At 46.4% G+C, this 17,890-nt stretch overlaps 2 protein-coding genes across 2 annotated transcripts in view; both read right to left on the bottom strand.

The window, feature by feature from the left end:
- LOC127952730 (gastrula zinc finger protein XlCGF49.1) overlaps window positions 1-17,890 on the bottom strand; it is an 88,182-nt gene that overhangs the window by 65,916 nt on the left and 4,376 nt on the right. The window contains exon 2 of the mRNA XM_052551436.1: window positions 5,675-6,246. The gene's annotated coding sequence lies outside the window, so the exon portion shown is untranslated. The remainder of the gene's footprint in view (window positions 1-5,674; window positions 6,247-17,890) is intronic.
- LOC127953049 (uncharacterized) lies at window positions 12,838-15,472 on the bottom strand. The gene is made up of 3 exons (XM_052551943.1): window positions 14,876-15,472; window positions 14,565-14,616; window positions 12,838-14,066 (listed from the first exon to the last, which is right to left on the bottom strand). The coding sequence occupies exon 3, from the start codon at window positions 13,492-13,494 to the stop codon at window positions 12,838-12,840; it is 657 nt and encodes a 218-aa protein (XP_052407903.1). The 5' UTR covers window positions 13,495-14,066; window positions 14,565-14,616; window positions 14,876-15,472.

Below are 17,890 nucleotides of genomic sequence, written 5' to 3'. Positions count from 1 at the left end.
CCTGATGTGTATCTTGGATAATTTCCCCGCCTTGGGCCAACCGGAACAGAACTCGTGTTTCCGGGCGGAAATATTTCCCACACTTCAGTTCCGCCCGAAAAAAAAAAAAGTTCAGCTCGGATTAGTCACCCGGTGACAATTTCGTCTGGGGGAGGTGAGAATGCAGGTCCTCGGAATGAAGAGTCAGTGACTACGTTTACATGCAGCCAATAACCCGTTCAAAACCAGGATATTAGCAATAACCCGGTCGCGCACGGCCATGTAAACACAGGCAAAAACCCGGATATGCTCATATCCCGGTTTTTAAAAACCGGGATATTATACCTGGGGTACCCCTTTTCTAACCCGAATATTTGGTCTTGTAAACGCGTTTCGGCATATCCCCATCAAAATGTGTGTTCTGCGCATGTTCTATTCACAAGGAATCTTGGTCTTTTGAGTCTTTGGATACAGGAAGAAGAATCGGAAATGACGCATATTGCGTATTACGTCCAGACGCTAACCGTGCGTCGCTGTTTACATTGGGATATTGGCAACTGATTACACATTCCATGTATACAGGAGTAACTCTCTCTGCTCACGTATGTAAACGGGTTATCCCGAATGTTTAAGAAACCCAAATAGTGACCTTAACCCGAATTTTAACAGCATGTAAACGTAGTCACTGTCAGCTGCTGGGGGTTTCCTCTGCCTCCAAGAAAACTCTTTGTTGACTGGAGCTGGGCCTGGCTGAGGTTCATTGTCATCTGGGACCTCAGTGTCACTGTCTGCATGTATGTTATAAATTTCAACATCAAGGTGGTTGAGATTTGCTTTTGGTATTGCTGCCAGTGGCTTATCATCATCAAAGCTGGAGTCAGACTCCAAAAAAGTTTGCCAAAAAATACTTTGACACAATGATCTGTACTAATAAAAATGCCATGGAATTTAGGCTACATCAGTTTTCCTCACTGCACAGTCGATTGAACATGGTATTGTGCGCCATTGCTTTTGATCAAATCTGACTCTGATTGTTTGTAACTTCACTCCAAATTATTACATTTTCCATATGATATACCCTCAGTGACACCTCAAAGTAATAGTAAACACGCTCCTGGTGATAGGAAAATAACCCTAGTATAAACTGTTGCTCAAAATTTAGGCAAACTAGTAGATAAAGCATGTGGTATCCAGGGGTCCCTATCTGGCCACACGTTGCAAATCTGCTACGTTGAAATAGAGCTGCACCAGGGGAAAAATCCAGAAAAGATAAAATCTACTAATTGGCATTTACTGTGTCTATATACACTTACGATTAGGGATGCACGATATTGGATTTTGGCCGATATTCGATATGCCGATATTTTCAAAATAATTTTGGCCGATGCCGATACCGATATCGATATATATACAAATATATACTGATATATTTAAACTTTATTTTTACTGAAGAGAAATCCATGTATCTCTTCTGTACTGATTCTACCATAAATTTATTATTTTACAAATGTAGACAGACATTCACATCTGAAAAACAGGTCAATTATTTCACTTGGAGAATATCGGTTTGGCTCATCGGCAGAAATATTCATATCGGCCGATACCGATAATGGTCATTTTAAGCTTTTATCGGCCGATACCGATATTGTGCCGATATTATCGTGCATCCCTACTTACGATTCTTCTTATGAAGTTTTAGTTTCAAATTAATGGAGATTGATAGTGATACTTACACGAAATTGATGCCAAGAAAATCAGATTCAGGGAACCCATGGAAACAGACATGTTGGAAGTGAGACTACACTGCCATCTGGTGAGCAAGTGGGAAACTGTTTGTTGCTAATGGACAACCAAGTCCTGCAGTGGTACGTACTTCTGATTAAAAAAAAAAACTCATAAAATATATATCTGGAGTAATAAGGTAGTTAGTTTTTAACTGTTGCAAATCAGCAACGCCTGCCTTGAGAGGGTAACTATAACAAATTATGCCCAACACTGCTTTTGCATCAATAATTAAATGCAATGCTCATTATGCAGTTTGCAATTTTATTAATAATCAGTTACATTGGTATTTTGCAGTAAAACAGAAATTGTATATTTTGGATCCATGTTACCAGTAAACTGAATGGCATAATGTCTCCATACAATCGAAATTAAAGCATGTCTACTGTAATGTAGTGTTGTCACGATACCAAAATTATTGTTTCGATACCGATACCTAGTCAAGAATTGTGATTTCGATACTTTTTCGATACTTTTTCTGAAAAGGGAAAATACATTCTCAAATATCATTGCTGTGCTTTATTTTAAAACCGGGACAACATTCTAATCATATAACACACTAATAAACGAACATATGAACAGCAGATATATTAAACATTTGAACAAAATATGAAATATCAAAATATAAAAAATTAAATAGAGCAATGACATTTCAAGGTAAAGAAAAAATACATTTAGCAGCATTATCTCAGTTATCATAAGAAACATGAGTAATAAATTTATCTTTATTCTGAACTTTGAATAAAAATATGAACAGCGATTATATTAAACAATGTTTTCTGAACTCAGAAGATTAAATGTCAAAAGATAAATATCAATTTAAGCAATGCCATTCAAGTAAAAAAAAAAAAAACAAATAAAATTTAGCAGCAATAGCTCAGATATTCTAACTTCTTCTGTCAGTTGTGCAACCTTTTCTTCCAGTGAGCTTTAATGAGCGTCATCTTTATTGAGCGTCATCTTTTTCTACCAGCCATGGACCGCCGGCCACAGTATCACTTGTGCTCGCACATGCAGCCTAATGTGCGGGTCGGGTTATTTTTAAGTCGGGTTTATCATTTTAAGTTTCTCCAACAAAGCATAAAAATACTGTCTCACTTTTATGACTTAGGTGCATCTATCGTGTATGAATATTGGCAACTTCTTTCAATGGAAAGGAAATAAAACCAGTTTGAAAAGTAGCTAAATGACGCTAGATGACATCTTTAGGTTTCCTTTGAACAATGAAGGCATAATAATTCTCCCCAGAATGAAAACTCCTGTGGGTTTCTTAACAATACCACACATATTTCATGTGAATCTTAAGATTTTCTATTTGTGGGATGCTCTTCTCACAGGCATCTCTCGTGTGTGTTGTTTGAAGTGAACACTGAGGGTACATTTATTCCTGAAACTCCTTCCACACGGAGCACATTTACAGCATTCCTCAGCTGAATGGCTCTTCATGTGGAAATTAAGGCTTACCTTACATATGAAACGCCTTCCACACTGATCACATTTAAAGGGTTTCTTTCCACTGTGCAAGATCTTGTGACACTTGAGGCTATATTCTGTTGTGAGGGTCTTCCCACAATGATCACATGTGAACAGCTTCGGTTCAGTGTGTATGCATGAGTGTACCTCTTCCCACAATATTTGCAAGAGTAAGGCTCCTCTCCCGAGTGAGATCTCATGTGATTTTGAAGGTTTGCTTTTTGGGTGAATCTCTTTCCACACTGTTGGCAGGGGAATGGTCTCTCTCCAGTGTGAACTCTCATGTGCATTTTAAGTTTTTGTTTTCCAACGAAACTCCTCTCACAGTGATCGCAGGTGTGATGGCTGTTGAATGTGGTTTTCTGAGCTCTTTTTCGTATAGAAGCAGCTTTAATCTGCCTGTCTTCTTTAACGCGTTATGAAATCATGGTGTTTCTCATACTGATCTGTCTGTTCAGTTTCATTGAGATCTTGATTCTCCTCTTTCAGCACCACCAGCTCTAAAGCAAAAAAGATCAATATAAATTAACCACAGTTTAAAGCCCACTTTTATTTAAAACTCTGCCCTAGAGTTAGACATTTAATTTTTACCATTTTTGAACCCATTCAGCTTATCTCTGGGTCTGGAGGTAACACTTTTAGCTTAGCATAGATCATTTAATCGGATTTGACCATTAGCATCTCACTCAAAAATGACCAAAGAGTTTTGATATTTTTCCTATTTAAAACTTGACTCTTCTGTAGCTACATTATGTACCAAGACCGACAGAAAATGAAAAGTTGTGATTTTCTCGGCAAATATGGCTAGGAACTATACTCGGCCGGGAAAATCACCAATTTTAATTCTCAGATTCTTAGTACACGATTAACTACAGAAGTTTTAGATAGGAAAAATATCAAAACTCTTTGGTCATTTTGAGTGAGATGCTAACCATGTAATCAGATTAGTTTCAAAAATGGTAGCATTCAACTGTTTAACTCGAAGGGAGTTGGTAAATTAGCCTATTTTTATTTGTTTAAAAGTGGAGTGTTCCTCTAAGAACAATCGCTTTATGTATTCCCCAATTGTTAAGTCGCTTTGGATAAAAGCATTTAAAGTGACGTGACATTCAGCCAAGCATGGTAACCCATACTCAGAATTCATGCTCTGCATTTAACCCATCCAGAGTGCACACACACAGAGCAGTGAACACACACACACACACACACTGTGAACACACATCTGGAGCAGTGTCCATCATTTATGCTGCGGCGCCCGGGGAGGAGTTGGGGGTTCGGTGCCTTGCTCAAGGGCACCTAAATCATGGTATTGCTGGCCTGAGACTCGAACCAACAACCCTAGGGTAGGATTCAAACTCTCTAACCACTAAGCCATGACTTCCCTATAGAAACAGAAACAGTGTGGCGCACATAAACTTTCAGTAATAAAAGCTTTTAGAATGACTCGCTATATTACATTTCTCAGCAATTATGGGATTTGCTGTTTTTGAAGCAACTAAGCTTTACTGCTAGTAGAGAGTGATGTGCAGATACAGGTAATGTAAATGTGCAACTTTTATCCCTCGCTCTCTAACATGCACTAATTATTTCAAATAAATAATTAATTCAAATAAATGTGATCTTACCACACTACATCTTCTCTGTGTCTGATTTATAGCAGAATGGTAACGAGCCATAACTAATGAAAATTACAGTATTTTTTACTGTTACCTTCAAGTCCAATATTAAGATATTTTAAGGCATATGGTAGATGTGGATTATCCCTTACATGTAATGTGTGACGAGAGAGGCATTTAAGAGCCGTGGAGAGTCGAGCGAGGCCAGTGGAGCTAATGAGCATGCGTGACACCTGCACCACTCATCGGTCTCCAGTAGCACGGAGGAGCTCTGGAAGGATAAAAGGAGGAGTGTCAACAGTGTTGGATAAGAGAGAGGACCAGGCCTTTTTATTTGGTGTTTTGGTTCAGTTGGTGCGTGACAGTCGTCCGCGAGGCTCTGTCGCACTTTTTTATGTTTATTTTGTTATGAAAGTTTTATTTAGGTGTTGGCCGGTTCGCGCCTCCTTCCCATGACTATGAACGTTTACAGTTCTTACAGTGTGCATGCAGTTATATATTGTTATATATTCCAGGATGTATGTCAAATGAAACTTTTTCCCGTGTACCTGATCTAGCAATCTGTCACAACATGGCATGTACACATCACATAAGATGGTTGTGAGCAGTGACTGAGATACAGCAACTAAGAAAACTTCTTAAAGTTCACTAGCAAAAACTGGACGAATTGTCATGTTTTAATAACCACCATTAAAAAACTTGGCAGAATTTATGTGACGTTGCACCTGTTGTTCATAAACTGTCATAACTGCCGATTTTTTTCTTTTGCTTTGTGTGCTGAACTAGCTTTGAGCCTTTTTCTTTGCATGGATAACTTTACTTACCGTTAAATGTTGAATGAACCGTGTGAATTCTCATGTGGCATTTACGGGAGTATGCACTTGTGAAACTCTTCCCACAATAATCGCAAGGGAATGGCTTCTTTCCAGCGTGAACTCTCATGTGCACTTTAAGGTTTTGTTTTCCAGGGAAACTTGCATGTATAAGGCTTCTCTCCAGTGTGAATCTTCATGTGAGATTTAAGGCTGCTTTTCTGTGTAACACTCTTTCCACACAGATGGCAGGTGTAAGGTTTCTCTCCTGTGTGAGTTCTCACGTGCCTTTTCAGGGCTCCTGGTTTAGGAAAGCTCTTTCCACAATGTTGACAGGGAAATGACTTCTCTCCAGTGTGAACTCTCATGTGCATTTGAAGTTGATGTATTTCATTGAAACTTTTCTCACAGAGATGGCAGGTGAAAGAGCTGTTAAGATTTGGTTTTCTGAGCTCTTTTTCGTAAAGATGTTGTTTTAGTCTGTGTGGATTTTTCACCAGTTATTAAAGCATGGTGTTTCTCATACTGATCTGTCTTTTCTATTGCATTCAGATCTTGATTCTCCTCTTTAAGCACCAGCAGCTCTAAAGCAAAAAAAAGATAAATACAAGTTAATCAAATGAAATCAGTATCAACAAACTATAATGTTATTAAATTAATGATAGTTTTCTCTTCCCACTGAACACTTTTTTCAACACTTACAGATTAGAAATTGTGTACATCATGCAGTGCCTAGTTTTGAATCTCTGCAGGAGGAAAGAAAGATTGATAGACTACTGTTGGGGTCACCTGATTCATTTGAGATTTCATAATTGTGTTCTCTGAGAAAGTTAGTTTTGCTTTGCATTCTTAAAAAACGACTGGGAGGAAGAATTAGGTATACAGATAGGAACTGAAGTGTGGGAGGAGAGCCTTAGCAGTATTCATTCTTATTCTATTAATGCTAAGTGTCACAGGTCGGGGGGGCCAAGCCAGACTGCACCCACCCCTGAAACCCAGGATCACCTCGGAGAGCGTACCAGAAGAACCAGACGGACGAGAGTATAAAAAAATGAACAAGGTTTTATTTGGTTAAAAGCAATTTAAAAGTTCAGTGTTCCTTCCGTGTCTCCCGACCAGAACGGAGCCAGACCTCGGACGCCGGGAAGGCGTGGAGTCGTCGGCAATTCGTGCCTGTACGGGGCCAGCAAGAGCCAGGATAGTCTGTCACCCGTCCCGGAGTGAGGGGGGGTATCCGGGTAAGTAGAGCTCGTGGATGTTTCGGTCGAGACCGGGAAAAGGAATAATTCTCGTGTCCACCTCCTTCTACAGGGACATCACATGCAGCATTCGGCCCAGAGAATCCTGTGATCTGCACAGCGGGGTAAGTAATCAACAGTAAGTATGTGTCCTTGAATAAGTAATGGGGCTTACGGCTGGGAGATGCTTCGGTTAAGACCGGGAAAGGAATAATTCGTGTGTCCACCTCTTTCTACAGGGACATCACATACAGCATTCGGCCCAAAGGATCCTGCGATCTGCACAGCAGAGTAAGTAATCAACAGCAAGTATGTGTTCTTGCATAAGTAATGGGGCTTACGGCTGGGAGATGCTTCGGTTGTGACCGGGACAGGAATAATTCTTGTGTCCACCTCTTTTCATAGGGACATCACATGCGGCGTTCGGCCCAGAGGATCCTGCGATCTGCACAGCAGAGTAAGTAATCAACAGTAAGTATGTGTTCTTGAATAAGTAGTGGGGCTTACGGCTGGGAGATGCTTCGGTTGTGACCGGGAAAGGAATAATTCTTGTGTCCACCTCTTTCTACAGGGACATCACATACAGCATTCGGCCCAGAGGATCCTGCGATCTGCACAGCAGAGTAAGTAATCAACAGCAAGTATGTGTTCTTGCATAAGTAATGGGGCTTACGGCTGGGAGATGCTTCGGTTGTGACCGGGAAAGGAATAATTCTTGTGTCCACCTCTTTTCAAAGGGACATCACATGTGGCGTTCGGCCCAGAGGATCCTGCGATCTGCACAGCAGAGTAAGTAATCAACAGTAAGTATGTGTTCTTGAATAAGTAGTGGGGCTTACGGCTGGGGGATACTTCAGTTGAGTGCCTGGGGGTGGATTACGGTGACGGTGGTGGGCTCTCGGGGTGGTGAGCGTCCGGCATTAACTCTATATATCTTCCCCACACTCTGTAACTTCACTTCAAACGATTTATTGTGCAAACACACCACTTCAGACACGGCATACCCACTCTTAGTGCAAATAGAGCCAGCACTCACCCAACGATGGCTCCGTCCACTTCACAACGTTATCACTCCCAGTCCAGATGTATACAATTGATCGAAGTCCCAGATCAGGTCTCTTAACTTCCCTCCGATAGTGATGGCGCGGCCTGGTCTTCACTTGCTTTCCAGAGTTCACACTCTTTCTGTCCTGAATATCTCCACTCGATCGCTAATATATCTGTTGCACAGCCAGATAGCCAAAACCCCACAATAGTCCTCAAATACCTCCACACGCCAGCCCAAACGTCCCAGGAATTCACCTCTCCTAGGGGAACACATCCAAAGAGAAGAACCACATACGGGGGCAAGCCAACCAGGAAGAATAGCCGGGAGAACGAACGACCAAATAGAATCCACCACCCTCCTCATGGTCTCTGCACTTCTCTTTTTATGTGGTTACTCCGCCTCCATAATCCTCTCACAGATCGCCACATCAAACTCCCCACACCAGATGTCAATCTGTCATTAGCGTTGTTATTGTGACATCGGGCGCAACCCGGAAGTGGACCGGTGTTACCGCGACACCGTCCCGAGGGGAACACAAAATTCCGGCGGGACTAAGTTCCGCTTCTCTTTTGTCACCCCGTGACATACCCCCCTGCCAAACCGTTCTAGTCCCTAGAACGCCTTTCAGTCGCCCATTCTCCATAGCGTGCCGGGGGCCGACCTCGGTTCTCCCTCTGGGACCGTCGTGGTGGCGAGACAGGGTCGATGTCCGCAGGCATATCCATCGGGTCTCTGGGGGCCATTTCTGCGGGGACATTTCCCCGTTCTCCTGGGATCACGGCCCATCCTGCTATCCACGGGGCTACAGCTTCAGGCTCCTTTGGCGCCTCCTCTACGGGGCTGGGATAGTTCGGACAGGGGCGGATCATGTTCCGATGGACCACTCTAGCGGGCCCGGCTTTTCCTTCGGGCCGAATTGTATATACTGGCTGTCCAGGCCGCTGCTGGCCCTCGACCACGTATGGTGTATTCTCCCATCGGTCACTGTGCTTCCCCTTCCCTTGTCGCCGGTTGTCCCTTACCAGGACCCTTTCTCCTGGGAGAAGGGGGGCTTCCCGAGCCGTCCGGTCGTACAGCCTCTTGTTTTTCTTCCCAGCCGCTCGGATCCGTCCCGAGACTTGCTCGTATGCAAAATGGAGGCGTTGGTGGTGGCGCCCTACCCATTCGGTTACGTTCCCCTCCTCCTCGGTTGCTGCCGTCCCCAGCAATAAGTCGGTGGGCATCCGCACATGCCTGCCAAACATCAAATAAGTGGGGGCGTAGCCCGTGGTACTGTGCGTACTATTATTGTAGGCCTGAACCAAATTTGGTAGCGCACTCACCCAGTCGCTCTGATGTTCTTGGTCTAGCGTGCCGAGCAAGTTCAATAGGGTCTGATTGAACCGCTCGCATCCGCCATTTCCCTGGGGGTGGTAAGTAGTGGTATGGGTCTTGGTGCAGCCATACACTTTACACAGCTCTCTGATTACCCGAGACTCGAAGTTTGGCCCTTGGTCCGAGTGTAGGAACTCGGGGCAACCGAACGGCTGGAAGACAGCTCTCCACAGAGCAGTGGCGGTGGTGTTCGCCGTCTGGTCCAAAGTAGGAATGGCCCAGGAGTACTTGGTGAACAAGTCGGTAATGACAAGGATGTTCTGATAGCGGTCTGCCGGCCGACCCAAAGTCAAGAAGTCCATTGCGACTATGTGGAGAGGAGCCTTTGCCTGGATGGGGACCATCGGTGCTCGTGCCTCCTTCCTGGCTTTGAACAAGGTGCAACGAGGACAGGCCTGAACGAAGGTACGTACCGTTGCTTCTAGGTTGGGCCAGTAGAAGTGTCGCCTCAAGAGAGAGACCGTTTTCTCGTGCCCTTGGTGGCCCAGCTGATCATGGTACGCTATCAAGAGCTCTTGTACCTGGCCTTCGGGGACAACGATCTGTCGGAGTTCCTCGTCCAGCCCCGGATCTCGGACAGACCTACAGAGTACTCCCTCCTTCACCTGTAGTCTGGCCCATTGTCCCAACAGCTTCCTTCCTGTTCCCCCTTGGGCCCGTTGTTCGGCCAACGTCGGTTTTCGGCCCCGTTCCAGCCATCGCATCAAGCCACTGATCTCCCTGTCGGCCTGCTGTCGCTCTTTCCAGCGGCAGGGGTCCCATCCCCAACTCACAGGCATCCCCTCATGTTGAGTCCCCGGCGCCTCCACAATGCCCACCATATACTCCTCTCCTTCGGGGTCTGGCGTGGGTTCCGGTGGGTCCCTCGGACCTTGAGCTTCCGGGAGTCGGGACAGGGCGTCAGCGTTGGTGTTCTCCCGTCCTGGCCGGTATCGGAGCTGGTAGTTGTAATTGGCCAACTGGGCCACCCAGCGCTGTTCCACTGCCCCCAACTTCGCCGTCTGTAGATGTACTAGGGGGTTGTTGTCAGTTACTACCGTCACCTGGGCACCCCACAAGTAATCTTTAAACTTTTCGCTGAGTGCCCATTTCAGCGCCAGCAGTTCCAACTTGAAGGAGCTGTAATTGGCGTCGTTCCTCTCTGCTGGATGAAGGCTCCGGCTTGCGTAGGCTACGACCCGCTCTACACCGTCCTGTTGCTGGGCCAACACGGCCCCCAAACCCAGGTTGCTAGCGTCCGTGTATAGGACAAAGGGCTTGGAGAAGTCAGCATACGCCAGAATCGGCGCCTGCAGCAACTCGTCTTTCAGTCGCCGGAACGCAGCCTCACACTCGGGGCTCCATAGGATAGCCGGCGATCCGCGACCTCGGGGGCGTCCTGTCCCAGCCAGCAACTGATTTATAGGGGCTTTGCGATCTTGGAGAAGTCCTTGATAAAGCGGCGGTAGTACCCCACGAAGCCCAGGAATGACCGGACCTGCTTCACCGTCTGCGGGGCAGCCCACTCTCGCACCGCCGACACCTTCTCCGGGTCGACCGAAACTCCCGCCGCGCCCACACAGTGTCCCAAGAATTTGACCTCCCGCCGTAACAGATGGCATTTGTCCGGCTGGAGCTTCAGCCCATATTTCTCCATGGCCCCGAAGACCTGCTCAAGGTGTTGTAAGTGGGAGTCGAAATCTGGGGAATAGACAATCACATCGTCCAGGTATACCAAGGCGGACTCCATCAACTGACCTCCCAGGCACCGCTGCATCAGCCTCTGGAAGGTGGCAGGAGCGTTGCAGAGGCCGAAGGGCATCCGGTCCCACTCAAAGAGACCGAACGGGGTGGTAAAGGCGGTCTTCTCCCGGTCGGCCTCGGCCACTTGTACCTGCCAGTAGCCACTTGCCAAGTCCAGCGTGGAGTACCATGCCGAGCGTGTCAAGCCAGCCAGGGAGTCCTCGATCCGGGGAAGGGGGAACGCGTCCTTCCTAGTGACCAGGTTCAGCTTGCGGTAGTCGACGCAAAACCTCCATGCGCCAGTCTTCTTCTGTACCAACACGATGGGAGCTGCCCACGGGCTGCTGCTCTCTCTAACAACCCCTCGATTGAGCATACCTTGCAGCAGTGTACGGACCTCCGTGTACAGGGTAGGTGGGACGGGTCGGTACCTTTCTCTACTGGGCTCTGCATCTCCGGTGGGGATCCGATGTTGCACGACGTTGGTGCAGCCGTAGTCCTCTTCGTGTGCCGAGAAGACATGTTGCCACTTGCTCAGCAGGTCTCGCAGCTTCCTGGCCTGTGTCGGTCCCAGCTCCTCCCCTTGCAGGGAACTTCCCTTCAAGTGGCCGGGCACCTCCTCCCCTAGACTCTGGGGCGACGAGCTCGCTTGGGTAAGGGCCACTTCCACCACCGCGGGGTGTACTTGGCGAAAGCTCACGTCCTGGTCCTCCCGCACCTGATGGGATTCTACCGGCGTTACCTTGACCAGCCGCTGATGTTTATGTAGGTGCACAACATGGGGCGTCCCGTTCCGAACTCTCACCGGGATCCGTCCTCTTCGTGCCACGGCCAAACCTCTGGCGACTTCTACCTGCTGGCCATCCCAGTGGGGCTCCACCAACACCCATTCCTCCACTCCCACGTCCCGCTGGAGGACTCGCACCCATACTAGGGCCTCGCTGTTCGCTGGCACGGACAGGGCATAACGGCACGCTACCCGACCTGTCCCTTCGCGGCCTTGCCGGGCCCGGGACATCTGGATCCGTCTGCAGTCAGCGGCGACACGTTCCCATTCCTGTTGCTCGGCCAGCGAGATCCCTCGAGCGGGCATTGCCCGAAACAATTCTTCCCAACATGCAGATAATACATTCATACCTAGCAAGGCCCGGTGACTCCCCAGACAGTGGTCCTTTACGATGATCACTCCCTTCTGGGGCACGATCACTCCGTGGATCTCCAAGTCCGTCAGCCTGTAGCCAATGTAGGGGATGTCCAGACCATTTGCTCCTTTCAGGGAGAGCCAGGGAGCCTCCGTCCCATGCATCCTCTGATCTCCAAACAGCTCTTGCGACAGGCTCTCCGCGAATAGGGTCACCTGGGATCCGGTGTCGACGAGACAGGGCACCTTCACACCACACACCTGGACCTCCACCACTGGGCTATGCCCGACCAGCCTGTCCTTGGAGCCTGCTCCGATGGGTGGGTCATCTAAGGGGGTCCCGACCACACGACCCACTGTGGCCGGTCGACCTAAAAACCCCCCTCCGAACCTCTTCGAGGACCACACTGTCGGCTGTAATGGCCTGGTTGGCCACAGCGGTTGCAGATGGGTCGTCCTTGCTCGTCCCATTCAAACTGGGGCCGGTTGGGCCGGTTAGGTCGCCTCCCTGCGTCCCTGTTCCCGTCCGAGTACACCCGGTCCCGCGAGATGGGCCTCACCTCTGGCCTGGTAGCCTCAGAACGCAGCTCGTCCACAAGCGTCTTGGTTAGCTCCGCCATCTGCTCCCGGACATCCTTTAGGAGTTCGAGCTTCAGAGTCTGTTTCCACTCTGCCATGTCGGGGACAGCCCTGCGGAGCTACTTACGGCCGCACACACAGGGGGTTCTTTCACCTCAACCTGATCGTTCTCCAATGCCACCGCTTCTTTCTTTAGGTCTTCGAAGGTGAGTTCCGGCTCCCTTCTGAATTGGACTCTAAGTCCCTGGCGTACCGGGCCTTCCCTTAGCCCCAGCAGGAATTGGTCCCTCAACAGAGTCTCACTATCTCCGAGACCATGGTCTGGGCGTCCCTGCAGCCTGGTAACTCGCTCCCGTAGTTGGAGGGCGAAAGCTCTGACGGATTGGCGGGGGCCCTGCTTGCTGCTGAAGAACTGGGCCCGGAGAACCGCAGTTGGAGTGGCGTCACCATACCTTTCCGTCAGGAATCTGAACACAGACTGGGCGGTGGTTCGGACAGCTTCGGGGGCGGCTTGGACTTCCCGCCGTGCTTCCCCGTCAAGGGAGTTGAGGGCAAACTGTAGCTGTTGGGTCGCGCTCAGTCCCTGTAGCCCGGCCAGATATTCGATCTGAGCCCGCCATTCGGAGAGGCGTACCTCTGACTCATCTCCTCCATATTTCTGGACCCAGGGTTTTCCCATGAACACTGGCATGACTCGGGGTGGGGCCCCCAGTGCCTCGTCGTCGGCCATCTGAGAATCCCTGGTCGCTCAACCCGAGGTGAAACCCTGCCGACTACGCCAAATCTGTCACAGGTCGGGGGAGCCAAGCCAGACTGCACCCACCCCTGAAACCCAGGATCACCTCGGAGAGCGTACCAGAAGAACCAGACGGACGAGAGTATAAAAAAATGAACAAGGTTTTATTTGGTTAAAAGCAATTTAAAAGTTCAGTGTTCCTTCCGTGTCTCCCGACCAGAACGGAGCCAGACCTCGGACGCCGGGAAGGCGTGGAGTCGTCGGCAATTCGTGCCTGTACGGGGCCAGCAAGAGCCAGGATAGTCTGTCACCCGTCCCGGAGTGAGGGGGGGTATCCGGGTAAGTAGAGCTCGTGGATGTTTCGGTCGAGACCGGGAAAAGGAATAATTCTCGTGTCCACCTCCTTCTACAGGGACATCACATGCAGCATTCGGCCCAGAGAATCCTGTGATCTGCACAGCGGGGTAAGTAATCAACAGTAAGTATGTGTCCTTGAATAAGTAATGGGGCTTACGGCTGGGAGATGCTTCGGTTAAGACCGGGAAAGGAATAATTCGTGTGTCCACCTCTTTCTACAGGGACATCACATACAGCATTCGGCCCAAAGGATCCTGCGATCTGCACAGCAGAGTAAGTAATCAACAGCAAGTATGTGTTCTTGCATAAGTAATGGGGCTTACGGCTGGGAGATGCTTCGGTTGTGACCGGGAAAGGAATAATTCTTGTGTCCACCTCTTTTCATAGGGACATCACATGCGGCGTTCGGCCCAGAGGATCCTGCGATCTGCACAGCAGGGTAAGTAATCAACAGTAAGTATGTGTTCTTGAATAAGTAGTGGGGCTTACGGCTGGGAGATGCTTCGGTTGTGACCGGGAAAGGAATAATTCTTGTGTCCACCTCTTTCTACAGGGTCATCACATACAGCATTCGGCCCAGAGGATCCTGCGATCTGCACAGCAGAGTAAGTAATCAACAGCAAGTATGTGTTCTTGCATAAGTAATGGGGCTTACGGCTGGGAGATGCTTCGGTTGTGACCGGGAAAGGAATAATTCTTGTGTCCACCTCTTTTCATAGGGACATCACATGCGGCGTTCGGCCCAGAGGATCCTGCGATCTGCACAGCAGAGTAAGTAATCAACAGTAAGTATGTGTTCTTGAATAAGTAGTGGGGCTTACGGCTGGGGGATACTTCAGTTGAGTGCCTGGGGGTGGATTACGGTGACGGTGGTGGGCTCTCGGGGTGGTGAGCGTCCGGCATTAACTCTATATATCTTCCCCACACTCTGTAACTTCACTTCAAACGATTTATTGTGCAAACACACCACTTCAGACACGGCATACCCACTCTTAGTGCAAATAGAGCCAGCACTCACCCAACGATGGCTCCGTCCACTTCACAACGTTATCACTCCCAGTCCAGATGTATACAATTGATCGAAGTCCCAGATCAGGTCTCTTAACTTCCCTCCGATAGTGATGGCGCGGCCTGGTCTTCACTTGCTTTCCAGAGTTCACACTCCTTCTGTCCTGAATATCTCCACTCGATCGCTGATATATCTGTTGCACAGCCAGATAGCCGAAACCCCACAATAGTCCTCAAATACCTCCACACGCCAGCCCAAACGTCCCAGGAATTCACCTCTCCTAGGGGAACACATCCAAAGAGAAGAACCACATACGGGGGCAAGCCAACCAGGAAGAATAGCCGGGAGAACGAACGACCAAATAGAATCCACCACCCTCCTCATGGTCTCTGCACTTCTCTTTTTATGTGGTTACTCCGCCTCCATAATCCTCTCACAGATCGCCACATCAAACTCCCCACACCAGATGTCAATCTGTCATTAGCGTTGTTATTGTGACATCGGGCGCAACCCGGAAGTGGACCGGTATTACCGCGACACCGTCCCGAGGGGAACACAAAATTCCGGCGGGACTTAGTTCCGCTTCTCTTTTGTCACACCGTGACATAAGCATCAGTTAATTCAATTTAAGGTGATGCATAAATTGCACCATTTAAAATCTAAATTACACAGGATTTTTCCAACCCTTTCCCATACATGTGATCGGTGTAAATCTGTAGAGAGCTCTGTTACCCATCTCTTTTGGACATACGTCTTGCGGAAGAACATCGTAGCCGGAACTACTTCTCTCTGTTTATGTCTATGAAGAATCACAAAGGTACTGGGTTACTCCGCCGCGGTACCCCCGAAGCAATCTAAAATAGTCCGAATATAAACACTTATTATAGGTGCACCCTAGTGATTCAGGACAAGCTAAAAACACGGTTTGGAAAATGTTTTGAGAGATTTGGGATGAAATGATGTGCCAGTCTTGTTTTCATGAGATTCATGTATTCAAATAATAGATAATTAACACGAATTCATGAAGAGCTTCTAAATAATAATAATAATAATAATATTAATAATAATAATTAAAAGTTAAGAGAAGATCAACTATTAAAGAACATAAATAAAACAAGTAACGTAGACTAACCATGTTCCGTACAAAACGATGTTCCGTACAGGTGACGTTTTAGCGCCGATTGCAGAATAAATAATTACAGTTCGTACATAAACTATATATCTGTGTCATCCTTATGTTTCTCTCTTTCACTCCCGATCTAAACAGAAACCAATCCGCTGTTTGTTTCAGTAATATTTGAGTAAGTTTGCTCGTTGCGCCCACCGCGCTTGTAAATGGACAGTGGGGAAGATTTACTTCAAAACTTCAGCTTGGGAGGAAGACAACTAGAGCAGCGAAAATGTACATTTCTATTCCACTTATGTTTCTCACAGTACTACAGCCTTCATTAAATGAAAATTATGTTATCACAAATTATTAAATATATTACTTTTTGTTGAATAAATGCTTTGAAATGGGTGTGTTTAAGCATCGATTGCGGGCGATAACCACTTAGCGTCACCTTCACCTGAGACTGGCGGCAGAGATCTCTTACTTTATGAAGTTTTCACATTGGTTAACCTTTTTTTTAATTAATCAGTGCCCTTCTCGTTTTCTGCATCTTCAGAAAGATAAGGAAATTATGTTCTCTAACCTTTCACATAGTTCATGCTTAACTCACATGTCATAATTAATATCACGACACAATCATGCCAAACTCGCATGCGCCCTTTATTAAAGCAGCCATTAACTTGTATTTTGATCAAATAAAAAGGTAATAATCTTTGATATTTATTGGAATTATGTTTTCTTGCAGTTAAAATAAATAAACAGCTCACTTTTGATAAGTTAAATGTCCATTTTCGCCAATAAAATCAAGTAATAAGCGATGTACGGAACATCATTATGAGCCTGTACGGAACACCGTTAACCCCTATCATCTTCCGTACACTGGCGGAGGTGGTACTTTTCCCCAGTTTTCTCAAAAACTATTGGTCCTAAAGACATCAATCAAAGTGTAGACTGTGTAATAGGTATTCCCCCGGAGAATGAGCACACAAGCATGCTTGTATGTCTTTTTACAACGGAGGAGTGGTCACTGGCGTGCGGTGAATAGCGAAAAGTGTACGGAACATGGTTAGTCTACGTTAAACGGTGTTCACAGTAACGGATTATAAAGCTAAATAAAACACTGAATTGTAAAAGTGTCTTACAGAGATTCAATTCAGAATAGCTTCATTTTCACTGGGTTCAGTGAAACTGTATCATTTAGATTTCATTACATTCAAACCTCAAAATACTAAATGCTGAAACGTAAAAAAAAAACTGTAATACAAAACTTTAAATCGCGAATAAAGAGTTTCATATAAACATGAACACTCTTTAAGCTCTTTTTAAAACTTAAATACAGACGCTTTTACAGCAGAAGAGTGAAGTCAGTGATCATCACGACATTCAGAGATTTATTCCTTTTGTAGATAAAAACAATCCTGATTCTAAAAGTCTGAATGTATTCTAATGTTAGCAGTTAGCAGGCTAACGGAAGTGAAGTGACTCCTCTCGCTAAAGAAATCAAAATACCCAAACTGAAAGAGCCCGACTGACTTTGTCTGTCAAGGGAAGTTTACCCAGCCGGCACATGACCGACCTTCAATGTTGAAATATGGTTGAAATAAGGTCAGTTGTGGTTTCAACGTTGAAACAACGTTGATTCAACGTTTAAAGCTGAATGGTTGAAAAACATCCAGCACATGACCAACTTTCAATGTTGAAATATGGTTGAAATAAGGTCAGTTGTTTTAATGAAACAACATAAAAAATGTTTAATGCTAAATGGTAGAAAAAGGTTAACAAGCTTTTAAATTATTTATATAAAATTATTTAAATTAATTAATTTATTATTTTAATAGCATTTTAAAATATTTAAGTCATGATACCTATTCTAAAGGTATATGTTAAATATTATCATCATTAACAACAATAAA

The sequence above is a fragment of the Carassius gibelio genome, chromosome B3 (assembly GCF_023724105.1).
Source record: "Carassius gibelio isolate Cgi1373 ecotype wild population from Czech Republic chromosome B3, carGib1.2-hapl.c, whole genome shotgun sequence".
In the NCBI taxonomy this organism is placed as follows: domain Eukaryota; kingdom Metazoa; phylum Chordata; class Actinopteri; order Cypriniformes; family Cyprinidae; genus Carassius; species Carassius gibelio.
Note: the sequence above shows the minus strand (reverse complement) of the source record. Positions and strands in the feature narration are given on the sequence as shown.

What these genes read in the sequence shown, in the direction of transcription:
- LOC127953049 (XM_052551943.1), bottom strand. Translation starts at nt 13,494, where the DNA reads ATGGCCGACGACGAGGCACTGGGGGCCCCACCCCGAGTCATGCCAGTG.